The 22475-nt window shown below is 36.0% G+C and overlaps 1 protein-coding gene across 1 annotated transcript in view; it reads right to left on the bottom strand.

The window, feature by feature from the left end:
* Positions 1-22475, bottom strand: part of ANKRD31 (ankyrin repeat domain 31) — a gene marked incomplete at both ends in the record, with an annotated part of 136274 nt that overhangs the window by 99219 nt on the left and 14580 nt on the right. Inside the window, 6 exons of the mRNA XM_079702042.1 lie at positions 2355-2464; positions 4522-4793; positions 7193-7723; positions 10876-10919; positions 12893-12969; positions 16615-16655. Coding sequence (XP_079558168.1) covers positions 2355-2464; positions 4522-4793; positions 7193-7723; positions 10876-10919; positions 12893-12969; positions 16615-16655 — 1075 coding nt within the window. The remainder of the gene's footprint in view (positions 1-2354; positions 2465-4521; positions 4794-7192; positions 7724-10875; positions 10920-12892; positions 12970-16614; positions 16656-22475) is intronic.

Genomic DNA, 22475 nt, shown 5'->3' with positions numbered 1-22475 from the left:
CTTTAAAGCTGCTGCTCCACTGTCTTCTTGCTTGCATTGTTTCCAACAAGAAATTTGATATCATCCTTATGACATGAAAAAAAAAATCCATGGCCTTTTTTTCCTTATCAACACATACATATTCTTCTGACTTCTTAAATGACTGAATATTATTTCATTGGTTACATTATAGTTTGTTAACTATTCACTTAATTTAGATTGTTTCTAGTCATTTTATTATAATAAACAATGCTGTAATGAACATCTTTATAAAATATATTTACATATATAAGCAAATACAGCCATAGAATAAATCCCTTTAAACAGAATTGCTGATTCAAAAGAATTGTGATTTAAAATTCTGATGAATGTAAATAAACTGCCTTATAAAAAGACGGAAAAAACTTTTACCAAAAACATGAGATTGTTTACTTTTTCCACATTCTTGCCACTGGGAATTCTCAAATGTTTATTGGCATTTTCTTAGCTGAAAATTGTACTTGTTAATTTGCATTTCTTTAAGTATGAGTGAGATGTTAATCTTTTCAGATATAAAATTTTTTTTTCTGTGAACTCCTATTTTTCTTTATCCTTACTGTTTTGTAAGAGCTCTTTGCATACTAGTATAATTAACCCCTTGTCATGTGTTATTAATATTTCTTCTGTGTTTGATGATTGGTTTTCTTTACGATATCTTTCCATATAATTTTTAAAAAATGTATATAGTCAATTTTATCATTCTTTTCCCTCCTTCTGGTTTTGAATTGTTCTTCACAAAGGGTTTTTCCAAGATTATAAAAAGATTCACTTGTCTTTTCTCCTAGAACTTTTTTTTTCCTTTAACTCTGGCCAAACTGGAATTAAATTTGGTATAAGGAATGTTATAGGGATCCAACTGTTTGTGTTTTTCACTATTTATTATTTAGTCCTTCTTTCTGCCATCAATTTGAGATGCCATATTTATCACAGACCTACCCCCATATTCCCCTTGTATCTGGCTTCTACATCTAAACCCTTTATTCTGTTTCACTGATTTATCTGTCTGTTCCTGTGCCAATACCAACTTATTTTAACTTCTATTGTTTTCTAATTGCTTTCACATTATGTAGAGCAGGTTCCTGCCTCTCTACTCTCCCTTTGTTTCATTTTTCAGAATTTTCTTTGTTAGTCTTTTATATTTAGTTTTCCAGCTGAAATTTTGTATCATTCTCATAGCTAACCTCCAGCCCTCCAGCCCTATAAAGCAAAATAAAACAAAACAATTAACAAATACACAAAAATCTGATTTTGATTGAGCTCTCATGCATTTACAGAATAATTTAGGGAGAAGTAAGTTTCTTACAATACTGAATCTTTATGGTCAAGAATAAGGCTCTTCTTTCCATTTATTCAAGTCTTTTTTATGTCCCTCAGCATAATTTTTACACTTTCTTCTTACAGGTATGGCAATTTCTTATTAGGTATACAAACAGGTATTTTCTCTCTTTTGTAACTATTATAAATGGGATCTTCTCTTATATTTTGTAACTGGGTAATACTTATGTATATGAAAGGTATTTACTTTTGTCTTCTTTTGGTTTATTGAATTTTTAAAACTTTTTAGCTGGAAATAATTTCCGATTTATAAAAAAGTTGTACAAATAAAACAAAGGATTCCCCCATTGTTAACATTTTGCCGCCACTTAAATCATTTTATCTCCCTCTTTATATATACATACACATGCACACAGACACATATACACATAATGAATAACTTGCATAAACCATGCCTCTTTACTTACTAATACTTAAGAGCATATTCTCTAAAAGCAAGGATACTATCTAACATAACCAAATTATTAAATTAAGAAAATTTAACATTGATACAATATTATTCTTTAATCTACAGTCCATATTTCAATTATGCCAACTGTCCCACCATCTATTATTTTGTAACCAGTACTCCTAGGTTTTTATTATTTCTAATAGTTTTTTAGTTCATTCTTTGGGGTTTTATATATAGGAACAAAGAAATAACATCTAAATATATAATAATTTCCTCTATTTATTCTTCTGGTTATAATTTCCCAAAGCCTATGCTAGTTTAGTCACACCACAAATAGGTCAGATATCTAAATTTGAAAAGGGTTCTGAAACTATTCTCTTAAAAGTACAAGTACAGGAAATATACCAGGCTATGAGGCAGAAGTTCAGGATCCTAGTTATACTACTAATGAGCTGTGCAGTGCTGGGGAAAATCCTTAACCTCTCTGAACTTCCTCATCAGTAGAATGAGAAAGTTGAGACATATAATCTCTAAATCCTTTTTTAGTACCAGCATTCTATATTTTTATAAGTTACTTATTAAAGAAATAAAGAAATAAAGTAGGCCTCACCATTTTTCCCTGCAAGTTTTCTGTTTTTCCTGATCTGTTCTCCACTCTTGAGTCTGGATGAATGCATAGTCTTCCCTTTACCTTCAATCCTTAAAGCAGGATTCTGCATTCTTGAAAAATAAATGTGCTTTTAAAATTACTATCATGTTCTCCACAACTGTTCAAAGAGAATCATACCGAATTTTTGACTAAATTTTTTTAAAACTCAAAGATATTTTACTGAGCTGTTGTCAAGCAGGATGGCAGTTTTAAGTATGGAGATGGCTCCTGAGTAAACTGCAGATAATTCTGTGAGAGACATGCCAGTCATTATGGTTTCTTTGTCTTTGTGCCACCTATGGGTTTCTCTCCTTTAGGGATAGTCACCTATAAGTGAGTATTCTGAGGCTCCTGTCCCTCACTCCCCATGCTGGCATGCCACTATCCACTCTATTCACAACTTCTAGGAAAAAAAGAGGCAGGCAAAAGAAAAGGACTTGCCCTGTGGTATGGCACTGATCAAAAACTGTAAAATACTGGCATAAAAGCATATATGGGTAGGTTTATTTTGGTTCTCTCTATTCTGAGAGCCCCAAAATAAACCTACCCATATATGGTCAATTAATCTATGACAAAGGAGCCAAGAATATACAATGGGGAAAGGACAGTCTCTTCAATAAATGGTGTTGGGAAAACTGGACAGCCAAATACACAAGAATAAAGCTGGATCACAATCTTACACCATATACAAAAATCAACTCAAAATGGATTGAAGACTTGAAAGTAAGACTTGAAACCACAGAACTCCTAGGAAAAAACATAAGTAAGCACCTTGACATCAGTCTTGGCAATGATTTTTTGGATTTGACACCAAAAGCAAAAATAAAGAAGTGAGACTACATCAACCTAAAAATTTCTGTACAGCAAATGAAACTATCAACAAAATGAAAAGACAACCTACCAAATGGGAGAAAATATTTGCAAATCATATACTTGAAAAGGGATTAATATCCAAAACATATAAAGAACTCATACAACTCAATAGCAAAGAGAAAAGCAATCCGATTAAAAAATGTGAGAGGAACTAAAAAGACATTTCCAAAAAAGGCATCCAAATGGCCAGCAGGTACATGAAAAGGTGCTTAGCATCACTGATCATCAGGGAAATGTAAATCAAAACCACAATGAGATATCACCCCACACCAGTCAGAATGGCCATCATCAAAAAGTCTACAAATAATAAATGCTGGAGAGGGTGTGGAGAAAAGGAAACCCTCTTGCACTGTTGGTGGGAATGTAAATTGGTGCAACCATGACGGAAAACAGTATGGAGATTCCTCAAAAATTAAAAACAGAACTACCATATATGATCCAGCAATTCCACTCCTGGGTATTTATCCAAAGGAAACAAAATCACTATCTCAAAATAATATCTGCAGTCCCATTTTTACTGTGGCTTTACTTACAATAGTCAAGACATGGAAGCAACCTAAATATCCATTGATGGATGAATAAATAAAGAAAATGTGATACACACACACACACACACACACACACACACACAATGGAATGGTATTCAGCCATAGAAAAGAAAAAATCCTGCCATTTGCTAGAACATGCATGGGCCTCGAGAGCATTATGCTAAGTGAAATAAGTCAGAGAAAGACAAATACCATATGATCTCACTTACATGTGGAATCTAAAACAAAAAAACAACAAAAAAACAAAAACCCTAAACTAATAGATACAGAGAACAGACTGGTTCTGGAGGTAGGAGACGGTGTGGGTGGGTGAAATGGGTGAAGGTGGTCAAAAGGTACAAACTTCCAGTTATAAGATAAATAAGTTCAGGGGATGTAATATACAGCATGGTGACTATAGTTAATAATACTGTATTGTATATTTGAGAAGTTGCTAAGAGAGTAGACCTTAAAAGTTCTCATCACAAGAAAAAAAATTTGTAACTATGTGTGGTGAGAGATGTTAAAGAAAGAAAATTAGCATTAAGCTAAAATACAATTATTTCCCATTACTTTGTCTTAAAAAAAGAAAGTAAAAGAGTTTTCTGGGGTTTTTTTAAATTGCAAAATAAATAAAATAACAACACTGAAAAATAAAGTTCTTTACTTAGAGGTAAACTGACTCTAATGTCCCAAACACAGAATTATCTATTAGGTTGGTAGCATACCTGAAATTCTCAGTTGAAGAGTTATTATTTGTTTGATCCTCACAGCCAAGTATTTTGGGTAAAATCTTTTCTGGCATCTTATATATGTCATCTGTGGGCTTTGCATCTCTGCCTACTTTCAGTCTGGACGATCTCCTTAACACACATGGAGTGTCCTGGTCAGAGCTATTTTCCACCGGATTTGAATTTCCCTTATTATTTAGTGGATCACAAGAGGTGACATTTTGATGAACCAAAGTTTGCAATCCAAATGGATTTGGGTCTTCTAGACTCTGTAATAAGATGTAAATACATACACAAATAATTACAACAATGCAAAAAAATAAAATAAAATTAGAAGAAATTAAGTTTTATCTTGTCCTTTGATTACACAAAAATACCTTATAAGATGGAAATACAAAAACCCATAGACATATGTGGACATAATGAAAATTTTATCATAATTAAGGTAACAAATGACAATGCAGATTTAGAAGTCTAAGACAAGAAAAGCATAAGTAAACATTATTTTTATCAATATTCATCCTTAAGACTCAAGGATAAACCTAAGGTCACTCTGGGTGCTTTAATTTCACAGGAAGTGGGTAGCACGAAATGATGAGAGACACATAAAAACAGTAGTACTGTCACACCAGGCCAGATCAGTGTTCTATTCAGCCTAGCCTAGTATTTTGTTATTTGATAGCAACAGTAAGTGTATTTGTGAGACGAGATACTATATAACTTCCATTACATTGATTTTAAAAGGTTAGCAGTATATCATGAACGGCTCTAACTTCCCCTTAATAATCCATTATAGATTTAACTTTCGTGGGGATACATATTTTATATATATCACGTAAACCTTTCTTGAGCTTATTTATATATCCAGCTTGCAAAGCTTCTCAAGGTAACAAGTTTCATATTAAAAAAAAACATATATATATATTTATTTATTTGGCCGCACCAGGTCTTAGTTGCAGCACACGGGGTCTTTGTTGCCACATGTGGGATCTAGTTCCCTGACCAGGGATCGAACCCGGGCCCCCTGCATTGGGAGCGCAGAGTCTTAACAACTGGACCACCGGGGAAGTCCCACAGGTTTCATATTTTTATTATAGCTAAGTAAAAGAGTATTTAATTTGATTTGTTCTAAATCAATCTCTTTTCTACTTCTAAGTAGACTTTTTTTTGAAGACCTCCTAAGTTCATGATCACTCTATCAATACCAGTCATAATTTCCTACACTTTACTCATATTACCTCTTTTTAGATTAGAATCCTGGAAAGTTTAACTTAATCTTCATGCCCTATCCCCATGATTAGTTTCTCTTTTTCTGGATTTTTAAACATATCATTATGTCTGTTTTGAAATTTTTTGACCAGAATTGCATGCAGTATTATTCCAGGTGTGTATGTTATAACCTGAGCTTAGTATCATGTTATTTATATCTTCCAAGAAATGTTCACAGGAGTATTTTGGTAATAGCCAGAAGGAGGATAGAAAAGAAAAGAAAACATAGCACAGGGATATCAGCTCGGTGCTTTGTGACCGCCTGGAGGGGTGGCATAGGGAGGGTGGGAGGGAGATGCAAGAGGGAGGGGATATGGGAACATATGTATATGTATAACTGATTAATTTTGTTATAAAGCAGAAACCAACACACCATTGTTAAGCAATTATACTCCAATAAAGATGTTTAAAAAAAAAAAAAGAAAAAAAATCCAAATGACCATCATTAGTGAATTGGTTAAATAAATTATATTATTATACACACACACACACAAACATACCCATAGAGTGGAATACCATTCAACAAGTAGAAAGATTTAAGTAGTGCTACTTTTGTTGACACAGAAAGATAACCACGATGCATTATTAAATTTTAAAAACAAGTTGCAAAGCATTACGTATAATATAATCCCATTTATATAAAATAAACTTACATAGAATATGCACAGAAAAAAATTGAGACATGCAGCAAACTGTTAACAATGATTATCTCTGGAAAGTGGAATTGTGGGAGACTTCCTCTTACTGTAATGTTTGATTTTTTTTTTATAATGAGGATGTGTTTCTATTATAATCAGGAAAAAATAAAGATTACTTTTAAAAAGAAAAAAATTGTCAACATGAAAAAGGGACTTGGCAAGTGATAGGCCACTCCAGGGTCTCCAAGCATAATAATCCCGGAATTCTAAACCCTCTCCTGGCAGTCCAATTGCATATATTTTACTTCCAACTAGAAACTGATGTGGGGTATCTTATCTCTACTCTGCACCCAGGCAGACATAGTGATTTTCTGAGCTAACCAGGAAAATTCTGGTAAAAAAAATTTTTCCTTCTTCTATATAAGCAATGTAATGACGATATATCTTCTCAGGTTTTCAGAGGAGAAACTGATCTATTTTAACTTTTAACCCCTTGAAAACTCTACCCTGGGAACCTCGAAAAATGTACTATATGCTTCAAAGTCAAAAAGTATCTTCTGAGTGTTGGTATTTGGGTAGAAGGTTTGAATTTAAAATAAAGTATATGGACAATGAAGACTTGTTAAAGGTCACTATAAAAGGCAAAATCATAGACTCATACTTGCACTTACTTGCTGCACGGAAAGATGCTTGTCCTGTAGCTCACCTAACTTGGAATCCTGTTCAAATGGTTGAGTAGAACAAAGAGTCTCAAAATTCACCTCTGCTATTTGTGTACAATCGTCATCAGTCTGAGACATATTGGGCTCTACTCCTAAACATTCATTTCCAGCACTGAGACTGGTATCTCCCTCTTTTCTGTGACAGATGGGTTCCACCTTGGCTTCTGACAACGTGTTTAAGGCTGCTAACGACTCAGCTGGCAATGCATCATCCTTTGAGTTTTCTAGTAAATCTTTGTGACATGTCAAAGGTATTGATATGGAACTCGAGGAACTGCTCAATGGGTTCATCAACTCTCTATGTTGAAAATCACTCATTATTCTAATCGGTCTTTCCTCCTGGGTGATTTCTGGTGATGTCAGCAACTTTTCTAAGGCAGACACAAAAGTTTCAAGAGAGCTTTCTTCATCTTTGATTTCTTCAGAAGTCATGGTCAATGTGACTTCCTTGCTAGGATCCTTCTCTGGCTCTATTAACAAGTTCTCCTTTACAGCAAATGTATCAAATTCTTTAATAGTAGTACTTGAGAGAAGGCTTATTTCAGGAGAGTCTCTGTCTCTACTTAGTTCCTGTATATTCCAAACAGAATTTAAATCATTATTACATATACAAAAAAGTGTTTAAAATGAAAATGTTAGTTTTCTAGTTCATCATGTTGCTAAGTTATCACCAAAAAGCTTTATCAACTTTCCTCCCTTCCATAAATAAAAATACTCTTTATTACTTTCCTATACCAAATTACTAATGACTGTGAACACATGGTTACACATTTAATAGTAGACCAAGGGTAAAATTGGCCGGGCCATAATTACAGATGGCAAGTTATCTGTTCAGCTAAGTTTAAATTATCTGGGCTAAGGGAAGAGGCAGAGATAACATGGATAGTTAAATCAACAGATAATCTAAAAACTTCACTGCAGTTAATAGTTGACAAATTCTCCCTTGCTATAAATCCCTATTGAATTTTATTAATTAACCAGGAACAAAATTGGTGTGGTTTCACCTTCCTTTTATTCCCCACCTCTGTACGCATATGTAAATGTGATGTAAAAAGGCCAAAGGACAGGTGGTAAGGGAGGAGAAAAGGAGAAATGAAAACAGTTCTATGTAAATATTACAAGCTCTGGCTATAAATCAATGGTTCTAACTTGTGGTTGTTTTAAACAAAAACACAAAACACAAAATGACTATTATTTTCAAAGACATCACCTTAACAGGTTATACCTGTTCTCAAAATATTTCCAATGACCAAAATATTATTAGACTTCCTCTTTTGAAAGCGCTTTCAAAATTGTTTATAAGCCATTCAAGAAAATCAGTCTCAATAACTTAAAGGCACTAAACTTTTTTTCAACATTGAAAACTGTTAATTTGCTTGACCTTAAATAACAGAATGGGTTTCAGTGACTTTTGCCTGTTTCTAAAAATCAAATCCACCTTCACTGACACATCACTCTGCCAGAATGCACTGTAACTTGTAAGCCCTCTAATACTATGATTTGATTTCAATAAGGGAAGTGAAAAATATTTTATTCTCCCTCTCTTCCTTTTCTACCTGCCACCATTTATATTCTCTGTACATAGCATCCAGAGCTTAATAAGATATATTTATTAGCAATGCAAACTATAATTTGCTCAGAAAGATAAAAGAAATTTAGAAGGAATTGAAGAACTGGATCCTATCCATTCTTTTTTTTTTCTTTTTTTTTTTTTGTGGTATGTGGGCCTCTCACTGTTGTGGCCTCTCCCGTTGCGGAGCACAGGCTCCGGACGCGCAGGCTCAGCGGCTATGGCTCACGGGCCCAGCTGCTCCGCGGCATGTGGGATCTTCCCGGACCGGGGCATGAACCCGTGTCCCCTGCATCGGCAGGCGGACTCTCAACCACTGTGCCACCAGGGAAGCCCGATCCATTCTTGAAGTCATGTTCAAGATCTCCCTCTTATCTGAAGTCCTTATATCTACTAAATTCAAGGCCTTAGATCTAATAAAGTATATATATATATATATATATATATATATATATATATTGAACTCTGCCCTAAAGGAACTTAATTTCTAAATTAAGATTGAAGGCATTAATACATAAGACATTAAATAAACTATAAATAATGTCAAAAACACTGCATGAACTCAAATGAATGGCATAAACCATAGCCCTAGTGTTACAAGAATAAGTTTTCTGGGGGGAAAGAAAGGGAGGCAGTGAAGGGTTTTCAAGATTGCCTGAAAAATGCTCGGGTAAACAAAGTTAAACAGATTTATTTACTACAAGACTTTTCAAAACATGCACTATAAATCTTTGAGGATACTTTAGGATACAGTGTTCTCTAAACTTTGTTCAAAAAAATCCTTTATTCTCAGAAGATCTATTAATGTCACAGGAGGCAAGTGCTAGGGAAATACTGACATAGTGAATAAGCAATGTTAAAGAGGGAGCAATTTGGTCAAGATCACCAGTCATCTGAGACAGATCCAAAGAGGAGAAGGAACTTAAGCCAGAAATTAATGATTTGTGAAGGCGTAAAAGAAGGCAAAAACATGTATTTCTTAAGCACCAACTAGGTACCAAACACCGTGAGCCATCACTGCTCTCAGTCCTCACTATAATCCTATGAAATGAGTATCACTTTCCATATATTACACATGTAAATGACACACCTGCCTTTGGAACACAACCTATGTGGTTCCAAATTTTATGCTCTTTCCCTTGCTTTCTGGCTCCTGACTTAAACAAAGGCATGGAGGTGGGAATGTGTAAGGTATACCTGAGATGAAGTAAGGTACAGGTGTATGACAGGGTTGGCCTGGGGATGTCCTTGATTGTTGGAATCTGTTATGGGCAGAGCCAATCTTATAGTCCTCTGATCTCCCATAGCACCAAGCAGAAAGCAAAGCCAAAACAAGCACTCAGTACATGGTTACTGATTAGTAACTGAAAGATGGGAAAGCAGTATCCAGCAGGAAGTATTAAAGGAACAAGGGTAATAGACAAAGCAACAGAAGGCATTTTTGCTATTACATCTCAGCAACTAGTTTGATATTAAATTATATGCTTCTCCTCTACATAAAGAATAAAAGACTTATAATGCTAGATAAGAAACACAGATCAAGAAAATTCTATTTCATTAGAGATAAGGAAGAATAAATACTGAAATGGGTCTCCACTACAGATGTAAGAAAAGTGTCCTTGCGCTTTCTGTCTGACTGTGGCAGCCCAGAGTAAATGCGGGAATGCAGGGAAAAATTTTTTGCAACTCACAAAAAAACCTGTGAACAGGCACAGTGGTTGAGAGTTCGCCCGCTGATGCGGGGGACGTGGGTTCGTGCCCCAGCCTGGGAAGATCCCACGTGCCGCTCCATGGCCGCTGAGCCTGCGCGTCCAGAGCCTGTGCTCAGCAACGGGAGGGGCCGCAACAGTGAGAGGCCCGCGTACCGCAAAAAAAAAAAAAAAAAAAAAAAAACCTGTGAACAGTGAAAGCCTGCTTTATTCCAAAGACAGATTTACAAGAGTTTACGAGAAAAGTACTGGAAAATTATTCCCCTTAAAAAAAAACAAAAACACTGAAATGGGTTGTTACACAATTCTATCTATTGAAATGGTTTAGTCATATTCCTGCCTAGGGGAAAACTTAAATGAGCTTGATACTTTAATCAACATAATGTTTTAAAAAAAATCTAAACCCAAGATTTGAATAGCTAATTTCTATTATACAGACCAACCTTTTCTGGGTGTGTTAGCACTTTAGGATCTTCAGCCTCAGGTCCTAGAAGATAACATTACATGTTTTCATTCCAGTTTTATTAAAGCATTAAAACATATTATCCGACTCAGCATTTCTTAATCATATAACTTGAAATGATTCCCTCAAACATTCATGTGATATATCAAATATTTAATAAATATTATACCAATTTATTGATATAAAAGTATGTTGGCAATAAAATTATGAAATTCTTCCATTCCTTAAAAAATATTTCACATGAAGCCAGGTAATATTATAATTGTTTGGAATTAGATTAGTTAAAAACCAACCTCTCTACTTTGGCTGAGTTATCCTAAGTATTCGCAACTACATGGAAAAATCATATCTACTTTCTCTGTGTCATTATCATCTCCATTATAGGTAACAGAATTTAAATGAATTCATGCTGTTGAGTTAGGCATAAAAAGGAACATTCATGTAGCGGCCAAAAGTAATCAGGAGATGTCCTAAAGGTACATGTATCAACAAGTCTCTATTTCTTAAAGTCATTAAAAATTTTTAAACATTCTACTATAGTTGTTTTTTTTCCTGTATTGAGACTACCTTTTGAACACTACTAACATTTTTTGAGTATCAAAAAAAATCACAAACTTAACTTATTTCCATGAACCAAAATCATGTGTTTTTTCCCCCAGCTAATTTGTCACAGGTTGGCCAGTGGGAGCACAACTGACCTAGCTCTTTATCCTTTTAGCACTGCCCCCTGACATCCTTGAAATCATTTTTGTTTTCCAACAATGGTAAGAGTTTCAGATCCATCCTAATATCTTCAAGCTCCAAGACAGATCAGCTATCCTTTTAGGATCCCTGGTTTGCTTGGCATTTGTAAAGTCATAGCACCCATACACCTGGCACTTAGCAGGCTAAATAAATATTTGTTAAAATAATGAATAAATAATATTACAGACCAAAATGCAGGCACTAGGAGTGCATGCAAGAGTTGGTGATGGCGTTAAGTGGTACTGCTATTGTTGTAGTAGCAACAGATCAGGAGAAGACAGAGATTTTAAAACTTAGCTTTTCAATTTCAAGTATCATGTCCTTGTGCCTTTTCTTATAATACAAAGTTTCAATGACCACTAAGAATATTTACTACACTGTCATACAACATACACAGGTGGCACTTCAAAGTGAAAGACAGCTACCCTCTAATACAGCTGAAATCAAGTAAATGGCCTGCCTAACTGCCAGTCAAGAAAGACATGACAGGGCTTCCCTGGTGGCGCAGTGGTTGAGAGTCCGCCTGCCGATGCAGGGGACACGGGTTCATGCCCCGGTCCGGGAAGATCCCACGTGCCGCAGAGTGGCTAGGCCTGTGAGCCATGGCCGCTAAGCCTGCGTGTCCGGAGCCTGTGCTCCGCAATGGGAGAGGCCACAGCAGTGAGACGCCCATGTACCGCAAAAAAAAAAAAAAAAAAAAGAAAGAAAGACATGACATACATATTAAGAATATTATGAATAGAGAAAACAAACATTGTTTTCAAATTTCAGCCCCCAAATTACAAGTCAAAAAAGTAGATGTGGAGGAGTAGCACCTGAGCTCTTCGCATATGGGCAACTTTAAGCAGCATGATTCCAAGGTCAACAGCAACACTGATTTCATATGTAAAAATGTATGGTAGCAATGTATAGTAGACCAGCCTAGTTGTAAATAAATCCATATCTAACTAAGCCTTCTATTTTTAGGCAAAGACAAATTCACTTTATATGACTCTACTCATAAAAGTGTACCTTGGGGCTTCCCTGGTGGCACACTGGTTGAGAGTCCGCCTGCCGATGCAGGGGACACACGGGTTCGTGCCCCGGTCCGGGAAGATCCCACATGCCGCGGAGCGGCTGGGCCCGTGAGCCATGGCCGCTGAGCCTGCGCGTCCGGAGCCTGTGCTCCGCAAAGGGAGAGGCCACGGCGGTGGGAGGCCCGCGTACCGAAAAAAAAAAAAAAAAAAAAAAAAAAAAAAAAAAAAAAAGTGTACCTTGAATGCTCTGGTGGTTCAGTGAAAGTTCAGCCTGGGGAAATGACACAGTGAACACCGGACAACTTTTTCTAATCCTAAAAAAAAAAAAAAATCAATCAATTAATTAATAAATACATATAAATTTTCAAATGGAAAAAACCCCACTATTTCTCATTCAGATACAATTTAAACTTCTTTTTAATTTAAAGGAATTTCAAATAGGATCATCTTTTTTTGCTCCAATTACTAGCAATTTGTTAACATTTAAATTTCAAATGGCTGCAAAAATGGAGAAAGCCAAAAAAATTAAGGAATGACCTTTAGGAGTGTAGACAAGCTAAACTACATTTAGGTCTGAAAGTAACTTTGGAGATGACTGTCTACCAAATAGAAAGGTGGAGTGAGAGAGAAAAATTGGTCCTAATTTATGAAGCTTGACCACTTAAATCTTCAAATACACTGAAAGTTTGTCATTATAGCTTGAGATGTAAGTGAAAGTCACTCATGAGAAAATTCTCAGACATTATTTACCTTTCTTGTATTTCACAGCAGGGGAAAAAAAGGTAGGAACTACTGAAGGGAAGAGGTTGCGAGCAAAATAAAGGTCATGCCTAATCTACAATTTTGATCATCTACCCTGGGATAATTAAAAGTTGACTGTAAGCTGGGACGAAGTAAGAAAATAGCATTGGCATATATACACTACCAAATGTAAAATAGCTAGCTAGTGGGAAGCAGGTGCATGGCACAGGGAGATCAGCTCGGTGCTTTGCAACCACCTAGAGGGGTGGGATAAAGAGGGTGGGAGGGAGACGCAATAGGGAGGGGATATGGGGATATATGTATATGTATAGCTGATTCACTTTGTTATACAGCAGAAACTAACACAACACTGTAAAGCAATTATACTCCAATAAAGATGTTTAAAAAAAGTTGATTGAAGAAAAGCAGTTAACTATTTTTTTCTCAATCTAATTTACTATACAAATGCAGTCAAGATATCTTCCTTTAAAAAAAAAAAGCTTCTTGTTCCAGTTGTTTTAAGAACAGTTTTTATGAACCAGGCATAGCTACTTGATTCCTAAGCAAGAATAATAAATTGAACATTCTCTCCTGCCTAAAAAAATAGAAGTAACCAGTATAAGCTATCTTGAAAATGAAACTGCTCATATAGAATAATTTCTGAGGCAAACAGAAAAGAATGCCATTTTTTCCCCTAAAACATGATTCTTTGAGTACAAGCTGATTTAAAATAAAACAAAATCATAGTTTAAATCAACAGCAGAATTTTTTCCTTAATTATAAAAGAGAATTTAACACAGAAGTTTTGAAAATAGAGCAAACTTTCATCTAAGGTATTAAAAAATAATTATTTATATTAGGCAAGACTGCAAACAACATACATGTCCAATATTAGTGAAATGATTAAATGAATTACAGTATAGTAAGTTATATAATGAAATATTATGAGGTCATTAAAATTCATGTTTTTAAAAAATATTTATGATGTGAAATAATAATTATGATAAACACTACTTAAAATTTGAAAACAGGGGGAATTTCCTGGCGGTCCAGTGGTTAGGAGGCTGGGCTTCCACTGCAGGGGGCATGGGTTCGATCCCTGGTCAGGGAACCAAGATTCCTCAAGCTGCGTGGTGTGGCCAAAAAAAAAAAAAAAAAGAAAGAAAGAAAGAAAAAAACCCCCAGGAAACAAAAGTATCTGCAGAATAATCCCAATTTTGTAGAAAATATGAACAAAACAAAAATATATAGAAAGCCTAAAATAAAATGTACCAAAATGTTAACAATGGTTCTCTCCAGGCTATGAGACCATGGATGCTGCATTAGTCTTTCTTAGTCTTTTCTCTTTTTCCATTTCTGTAGATGAACTTATACTGCTGATATATTCAGTAAAAGGATTTTTTTAAAATAGTGATTCTCAAACTTTTGGTCTTTGGACTCCTTTACACTCTTAAAACTTAGTGAGGAACTCAAAGAGCTTTTGTTCATGTGGCTTCTATTTATTTATATTTACATATTAGAAATTAAAATAGAGAAAAATGTTAAATAATCATTAATTTTTAAGTAACCGTAATAATCCAATATATTATTATATTGTTATGAAACATTTTTGCATTTTCCAAAATGAAAAAAAATTTAGTGAGAAAGTGGCACTGTTTCACATTTTAAAAAATCTCTTTAATGTATGGCTTAATGCAAGACAGCTGCCGGGGCTTCCCTGGTGGCGCAGTGGTTGAGAGTCCGCCTGCCGATGCAGGGGACACGGGTTCGTGCCCCGGTCTGGGAGGATCCCACATGCCGCGGAGCGGCTTGGCCCATGAGCCATGGCCATTGAGCCTGCGTGTCCGGAGCCTGTGCTCCACAACGGGAGAGGCCACAACAGTGAGAGGCCCACATACCGCAAAAAAAAAAAAAAAAAAAAAAAAAAGACAGCTGCCATCTGAACTGCTAACAACACATTCAATCTTTTGTGGTATATTTTTTTATTTGAAGTATATTACAAAAATCTGGCCTCATACAGATATGCAGTTGGAAAAGGAAGGAGTACTTTAGCAGCCTTTTTGGATAATAGTGCATATTCTTTTTAGATAACATACCAAAACTCTAAAAGCAATAATTTCCTTAAAGGTTACTGGAAATGTGAAAATTGAAACAAAATCAATGAACTTTTATATTGGTCTACGCTGCACTTTGAATGGATCTTTTACTTGTCTGTGGGTGATGCTGTGACATTATGCATTGGTCTTTCAGAAAATACTGATTTGCTGAGTTATGCAGGTCTTCCCTATATTGATCTATTTCATCATAAAAATCTCAAAAAGGTCACCTTTGTAAATATTTCCACTGATTTTACCAGAAAGTTCAAGAAAACGTCTGCCATATACTACACTGTGAATAACCAGTTTGTCAGTTATTCTTCCAAGTTAAAAAAAAAGGTGAAGCTAGTTTTTTTTTTTTACAAATCTTATAACTCAAACAAGTGCACAAGTGCTCTTCTTAAGACAACTATCACACTTTACACAGAAGTGTAAAAAGATATATATTCAAGGGTAGAAATTTAATAAAACTAATAACTTTTCTGCTTCATCAAATGCACTAAGTAAAACTGGCCTTCTTTTTTTTTTTTAAACCACTAGTACGTGGCTGTGAACGGTGTGTACGGTGACTACTAGTCCTATTTGGTGCCACTGCCCTGATGCCTACTAAGGCTCCAACTTTTTATCCACCATTTGCTTTAGCACTGTAAGTGCAAATGTCAATACCATGAAATAGGCAAATAATGTGTTAGCATTATTATGAAAATAGTTTTAACCTCACAGATCCTCTGGAAAGAGCCTCAGGGACTCCCCGGGGGTCCACAGGCTTTACTTTGAGAACCATTGTTTTAAAAAAAATTGAAAGGATAAGGTCTCTTTAAGTATAATAATTCTATGAAAGTCTAATTTCAATAAGCTCTACAAATTCTTCCCTCATGCTATGCTATAAATTTGCTTTTTAAGTAATATTAGAGAATCAACTTAATCTGATTCAGTCTTTCTCATGAAATGAAACTTATCTACAATGTTTGTAAAATAACATATATTTATGTTGCTAAAGGGACAATTATTCAAAAATATACAATAACTTTAAAACTCTTAAGAAAAAGAACACTTATTTTATATGTGTAAAATGACAAAAATTATCTATAATATAATAATGCCAAAAATCATTATACTTACTGTAACGGAGCTTCAATTTGTTCCATTTCATCTTGAGGTTGCTAGAAAGAAAAAACAGTAGTTTTTTCCAACTGAGGAATACTAAGCTAATGCAACAAGCTAAAAATTTAACATTTAAGATATGTTATTCTTTCTTAGTATCTTTTTTAATTGTGGTAAAATATATATAACATAAAATTTACCATTTTGACCATTTAAAGTTTTGTGGCATTATGTACATTCCCACTGATGTACAATCAACACCAACATCCATTTCCAGAACTTTTTCATTTTCTCTAACTGAAAGTCCATACCTATTTAAACACTAACTCCCTATTTACTCCTCTCCCAACCCCTGGCATCCATGATTCTATTTTCTGTCTCTGTTTTGACTACTCTAAGTGCCTCATATAAAAGGAATCATACAATATTTGTCCTTTCGTGACTGGCTTATTTCACTTAGTAATGATGTCTTCAAGGTTCATCCTTGTTGTACCATGTATCAGCATTTCTTTCCTTTCTCAGGCTAAATAATATTCCATTGTATGTATGTACCACATTTGATTTATCTACTCATCTATTAATGGACACCTGGGTTGTTTCCACCTTTTGGCTATTGTGAATAATGCGTCTATGAGTGTGGGTGTACAAATATATTTTCGAGTCCCTGCTTTCACTTATTTTGGATATACAACCAGAAATGGAATTTCTGGATCATATGGTAATTATATGTTTAATTTTTTGAGGAATCACCATACCATTTTCCATAGCAGCTGTACCATTTCATTTTACATTTCCCACCAGCAATGAGCAAGAATTCCAATTTTTCCATATTCTCATCAATACTTGTTATTTTGTTTTGGTAATAGCCATCCTGATGAGTGTGAGATGGTATCTCATCATGGTTCTGATGTGCATTTCCATAATGGTTAAAGATGCTGAGTATCTTTTCATATGCTTATTAGCCATTTGTATATCTTTTTTTTGGCCATGCTGCGTGGCTTGTGGGATTTTAGTTCCCCAACAAAGGATCGAACCTGGGTCCCAGCAGTGAAAGTGCCAAGTCCTAACCACTGGACCACCAGGGAATTCCCTACATCTTCTTTACTAAATGTCGATTTATGTCCTTTGCCCATTTTTTTTTTTTTTTTTTTTTTTTGCGGTACGCGGGCCTCTCACTCCCGTGGCCTCTCCCGTTGCGGGGCACAGGCTCCGGACGCGCAGGCTCAGCGGCCATGGCTCACAGGCCCAGCCGCTCCGCGGCATGTGGGATCCTCCCAGACCGGGGCACGAACCCGTGTCCCCTGCATCGGCAGGCGGACCCTCAACCACTGAGCCACTAGGGAAGCCCTGCCCATTTTTTAATCAGTTGTTTGTTGTTGTTGAGTTATAAGAGTCTCCATATACTCTGTGTATCAATCCTTTATCAGATATATGATTTACAAATAATATTTTCTCCCTTTCTTTGAGTTATCTTTTCACTCTGTTGATAGTGTCCTTTGATGCACATAGGTTTTTAATTTTCATGAAGTCTAGCTTATCTATTTTTTATTTTGTTGCTTATGGTTTCATAGCCAAGAAATCATTGCCAAATTGAATGTCATGATACTTTCCCCCTATGTTTTCTTCTAAGAGTTTTATAGTTTTGGCTCTTATGCTTAGTATTTTGTTTTAATTTCTTTCTGTAAAAGAATTTGTGGAACTTAGGTAAAGAGAAAGGGAGTGTTCCTTCTTTTTATTCCTAGTATTTCCCTTTTCTTAGTTCATTAATCCATAATGGTTCTGATGAGCCACTCTTGTCAGGTTCTGAGTTCTAATATTTCTCCTGAGGGCCAAAAATCATACAACCTTCTTGTTACAGCATTAATGCTTAATGGGTTCTGCCTAATCCTCAAGTCATGCCAGAAAATCTGAAGTTGTTGTGTCCCTTTCAAAAAAGATTAAGATGTTCTGATAAAATGTTTCCATTTTAAGATTTCACAGCACACTGGCTTTCATCACTTTAAAAGGAATTCTTACCTTAAATATCTTATTAGTATCAAAGATTTTACAAAAAGGTCTCTCTTTGGGGGACCCTCTATGTTTGTTTCTATGATCAATAATAAAGCTTTCTGAAAATATGTAAAGCCACTAGCCTGAACTTCCAAGCATTTTTGATCACTGAAACAGCCATAATAACAAGAAAACACAAAGTAATTTGAGAACTTAAATCCTCTCCAATTAATAATGTTCATTGTTATTTATTGATAGTGCATCCTTATAGTGCTCAAGGTTATCACATTGGTTCCACATATACATACTTCCTAAGCAGACTTTACAAAAAGCTCAGAGGTCCAGAGTGAAGAAGGAATTTCAAGAAGTAAATCTAGGGACTTTCCTGGTGGCACAGTGGTTAAGAGTCTGCCTGCCAATGCAGGGGACACGGGTTCGAGCCCTGATGCGGGAAGACCCCACATGCCGCGGAGCAGCTAAGCCCGTGCGCCACGACTACTGAAGCCCGCGTGCCTAGAGCCCGTGCTCTGCAACAAGAGAGGCTGCTGCAGTGAGAAGCCCGCGCACCACAACAAACAGTAGCCCCCGCTTGCCGCAACTAGAGAAAACCTGAGCACAGCAACAAAGAGCCAACACAGCCACAAATATGATAAATAAATAAGGAAATTTATTTTTTAAAAAAAGAAAGAAGTAAACCTAGATATTTCCAAGGATTAATTAAACAGGGTACACTTATGTACTTACTTGGTATTTCTGAGTCTTCACAAAGCAATTAATTCAAGTATCTGTAACACTCATTTCATTCATCTTACTAAAGGACCAGTGAATTTTCCCACTGAGGGCTAATTTTTCATTTGACCCTACCCACATAAGGAAAATACAAAAGATAAGAGAGCAAGTAAGAAGAAAGTTTGCTTCTGACAGCTGATTTTTTTTTCCTCTTCCATAGGTAGAAATACCCCTCAAGAGGTAATGCCTCAGAATATAATGGGGGTTGGAGCTGTTCATTTGTTGATTAACAAAATGTAAGGACACACTTCAATCCATTCTTTCTTAAGGGGTACAAATTGCTATCTATGCTTTTGATACATGTGACATTTTTCTCCTGCCCCTACGAGGGCATTAAAGTGTAGACATTAAAAAAAAAAAATCTGGGGGCTTCCCTGGTGGTGCAGTGGTTGAGAATCTGCCTGCCAGTGCAGGGGACATGGGTTCGAGCCCTGGTCTGGGAAGATCCCACATGCCGCGGAGCAACTAGGCCTGTGAGCCACAGCTACTGAGCCTGCGTGTCTGGAGCCTGTGCTCCGCAACAAGAGAGGCCGCAATAGTGAGAGGCCCACGCACCGTGATGAAGAGTGGCCTCCACTTGCCTCAACTAGAGAAAGCCCTCGCACAGAAACGAAGACCCAACACAGCCAAAAATAAAAATAAATAAATAAATAAGACCACATATTAAAAAAAAAAAAAAATCTGTTGGGGGTGGGGTGTGAGAGGTGAAAGAAGGTTTAAATTAATTTCATTAATTTAGAGGATCTGGGAAAGGAGCAAATCTGTTTATATATCCTTAACCAAAAAACAATACTCTACTATCTGAGATCATTTTCTTCAACTGAATCATGGATTACTGGGAGAGAAATGGAAGCCTGGCCAACCTGATCAGCCTGACCAGCCTTGGCTCTCCATGAGGCATGAGATGTCTCACACAAACTATCCTCACTTTCCGCAGAAGAGAATACACATTCCTGATATTCAGCGTTTTAGTGATCTTGATGAATTATTGATAATGTTTGCTTAAAATACCTTTCTCTCAGACTGAGGTAGCCAAATTTGGTTATCTATACAAATATTTTTTATTATTTCCAAATATCCACATGATTGTCTTTTAGAGAGTTTGATCTGGACATATGGTACCATCTCTACATTGCTTCAGTGTTAGTAAATGCTAAAATGATCATTTTAAACTCCACTGAGTAGTATCTAAATACAACTTAAACACAAAGTTATTTAACCACTAAATGAGAAATATCTTTACTCTGGCTGAGTCAGGTGCCAAAGACCTGTTTTCATCCATTCCTTCCCCAAATATTCCTAAGCAATTGCAACTCTGGGCAGAGACAGCAATTCTAGGACCCTAAGAGTTAAAGCAGGTCAGGATGGGTTAGAGTCAGGAAAAGGATATCAATGACATTAATGATCAGCATAGTAGAGTCAAGGGGTTCCCTACGTTTTGAAAACTCACCCTGAATTTGAGTGGTCCAGCTATTCATGAATCAGAGAGGTAGCTAGTAAGAGAGAATATTACCTGCCTACTGGGGCTTAAAAAGACCCTGCAGGATGCAAATTACTACATATAGAATGGATAAACAACAAGGTCCTACTATATAGCACAGGGAACTATATTCAATATCCTGTGATAAACCATAATGGAAAAGAATATGAAAAAGAATATGTGTGTGCATGTGTGTATATACATATATATATATATAACTGAATCACTTTGCTGTACAGCACAAATTAACAACATTGTAAATCAACTGTACTTCAATAAAATAAATTAAAAAAGAAAAAAGACCCTGCAGTATATATATACATAATCTCTCCATGAGCTCTGGTCTTGCCAACCATGATCCTTCCGTTACACAGTTGTCAAACTTGTGCTTGTTTGTTTCTCTTTCAAGGTTCTCTTAAATGTTCATTTTAACTGATTTTACCACTACATATGGATAAGGGTAGAAGGTGGAAGCTGCTTAATGGAGAGGGAAAGTGAATTCAACCTGGATTCATACCTCTTAGACAGCATTTCAGAGAGCAGAAGATGGAAGAAGCAGCCTGATGGTAATAATCACAAGATTGAATTAATCATTATTCCCTGTCAAACAAGTATTTTCCAGTATTCAAAAACGATTATAGTAAGATCAATGATGCCTGCTGTATTAGTCAGGGTTCTCCAGAGAAACAGAACTAACAGGATATGTTTATACACAGAAAGAGATTTATTGTAAGGAGCTGGATCATGTAACTATGGAAACTGGCAAGTCCAGATCTGCACTGTGGGCCATCAGGCCCAAGACCCAAGAAAGCTGATGGTATAGATAAAGTCCAAAGGCCATCTGCTGGATAATTATCTCTTGCTCAGGGAAGCTGGTCTTTTTGTTCTATATAGGCCTTCAATTGGTTGGATGAGGCCCACCCACATTATGGAGGGCAATCTGATTTACCCAAATCCACTGATTTAAACGTTAATGTCATTCAAAAACATCCTCAAAGAAATTCCCAGAATAATGTTTGACCAACTATCTGGGCACCTGATGGCCCAGACAAGTTGACATATAAAATTAACTATCATACCTCCTAATTTTGATAGTAATGTCTCCAATTATCTCTCCATACATACTACTAAACTCTCCAAAATTATTAAAATTTCTATGTAAAGTTTAAAAACTGCTTGCCATAGCACCTATAAAGAACAAGAAAAGGTACTGCAAGACCCAATAAAAATGATGAGTATGAAATATTTTAAAAGACTGCCCCCTATGTTTTTAAAAATTAGCATAGTGGGGCTTCCCTGGTGGCACAGTGATTGGGAGTCCGCCTGCTGATGCAGGGGACCCGGGTTTGTGCCCCGGTCCAGGAAGATCCCACATGCCGCGGAGTGGCTGGGCCCGTGAGCCATGGCTGCTGAGCCTGCACATCCGGAGCCTGTGCTCTGCAATGGGAGAGGCCACAACAGTGAGAGGTCCACGTACCACAAAAAAAAAAAAAAAAAAAAAAAAAAAAAAAAATTAGCATAGTGCATGTCAAACCAAAGATCCTCTATTTCTTCATAGTTTGCCCTTACTTGAAATGTTCCATCATTTAAAAAAAATTTTTTATTGCAGTATAGTTGCTTT

This window comes from Hyperoodon ampullatus (assembly GCF_949752795.1).
Source record: "Hyperoodon ampullatus genome assembly, chromosome: 4".
Lineage (NCBI taxonomy): Eukaryota > Metazoa > Chordata > Mammalia > Artiodactyla > Ziphiidae > Hyperoodon > Hyperoodon ampullatus.
The sequence above is the reverse complement of the archived record's forward strand: the minus strand, read 5'-3'. Positions and strand labels throughout refer to the sequence as shown.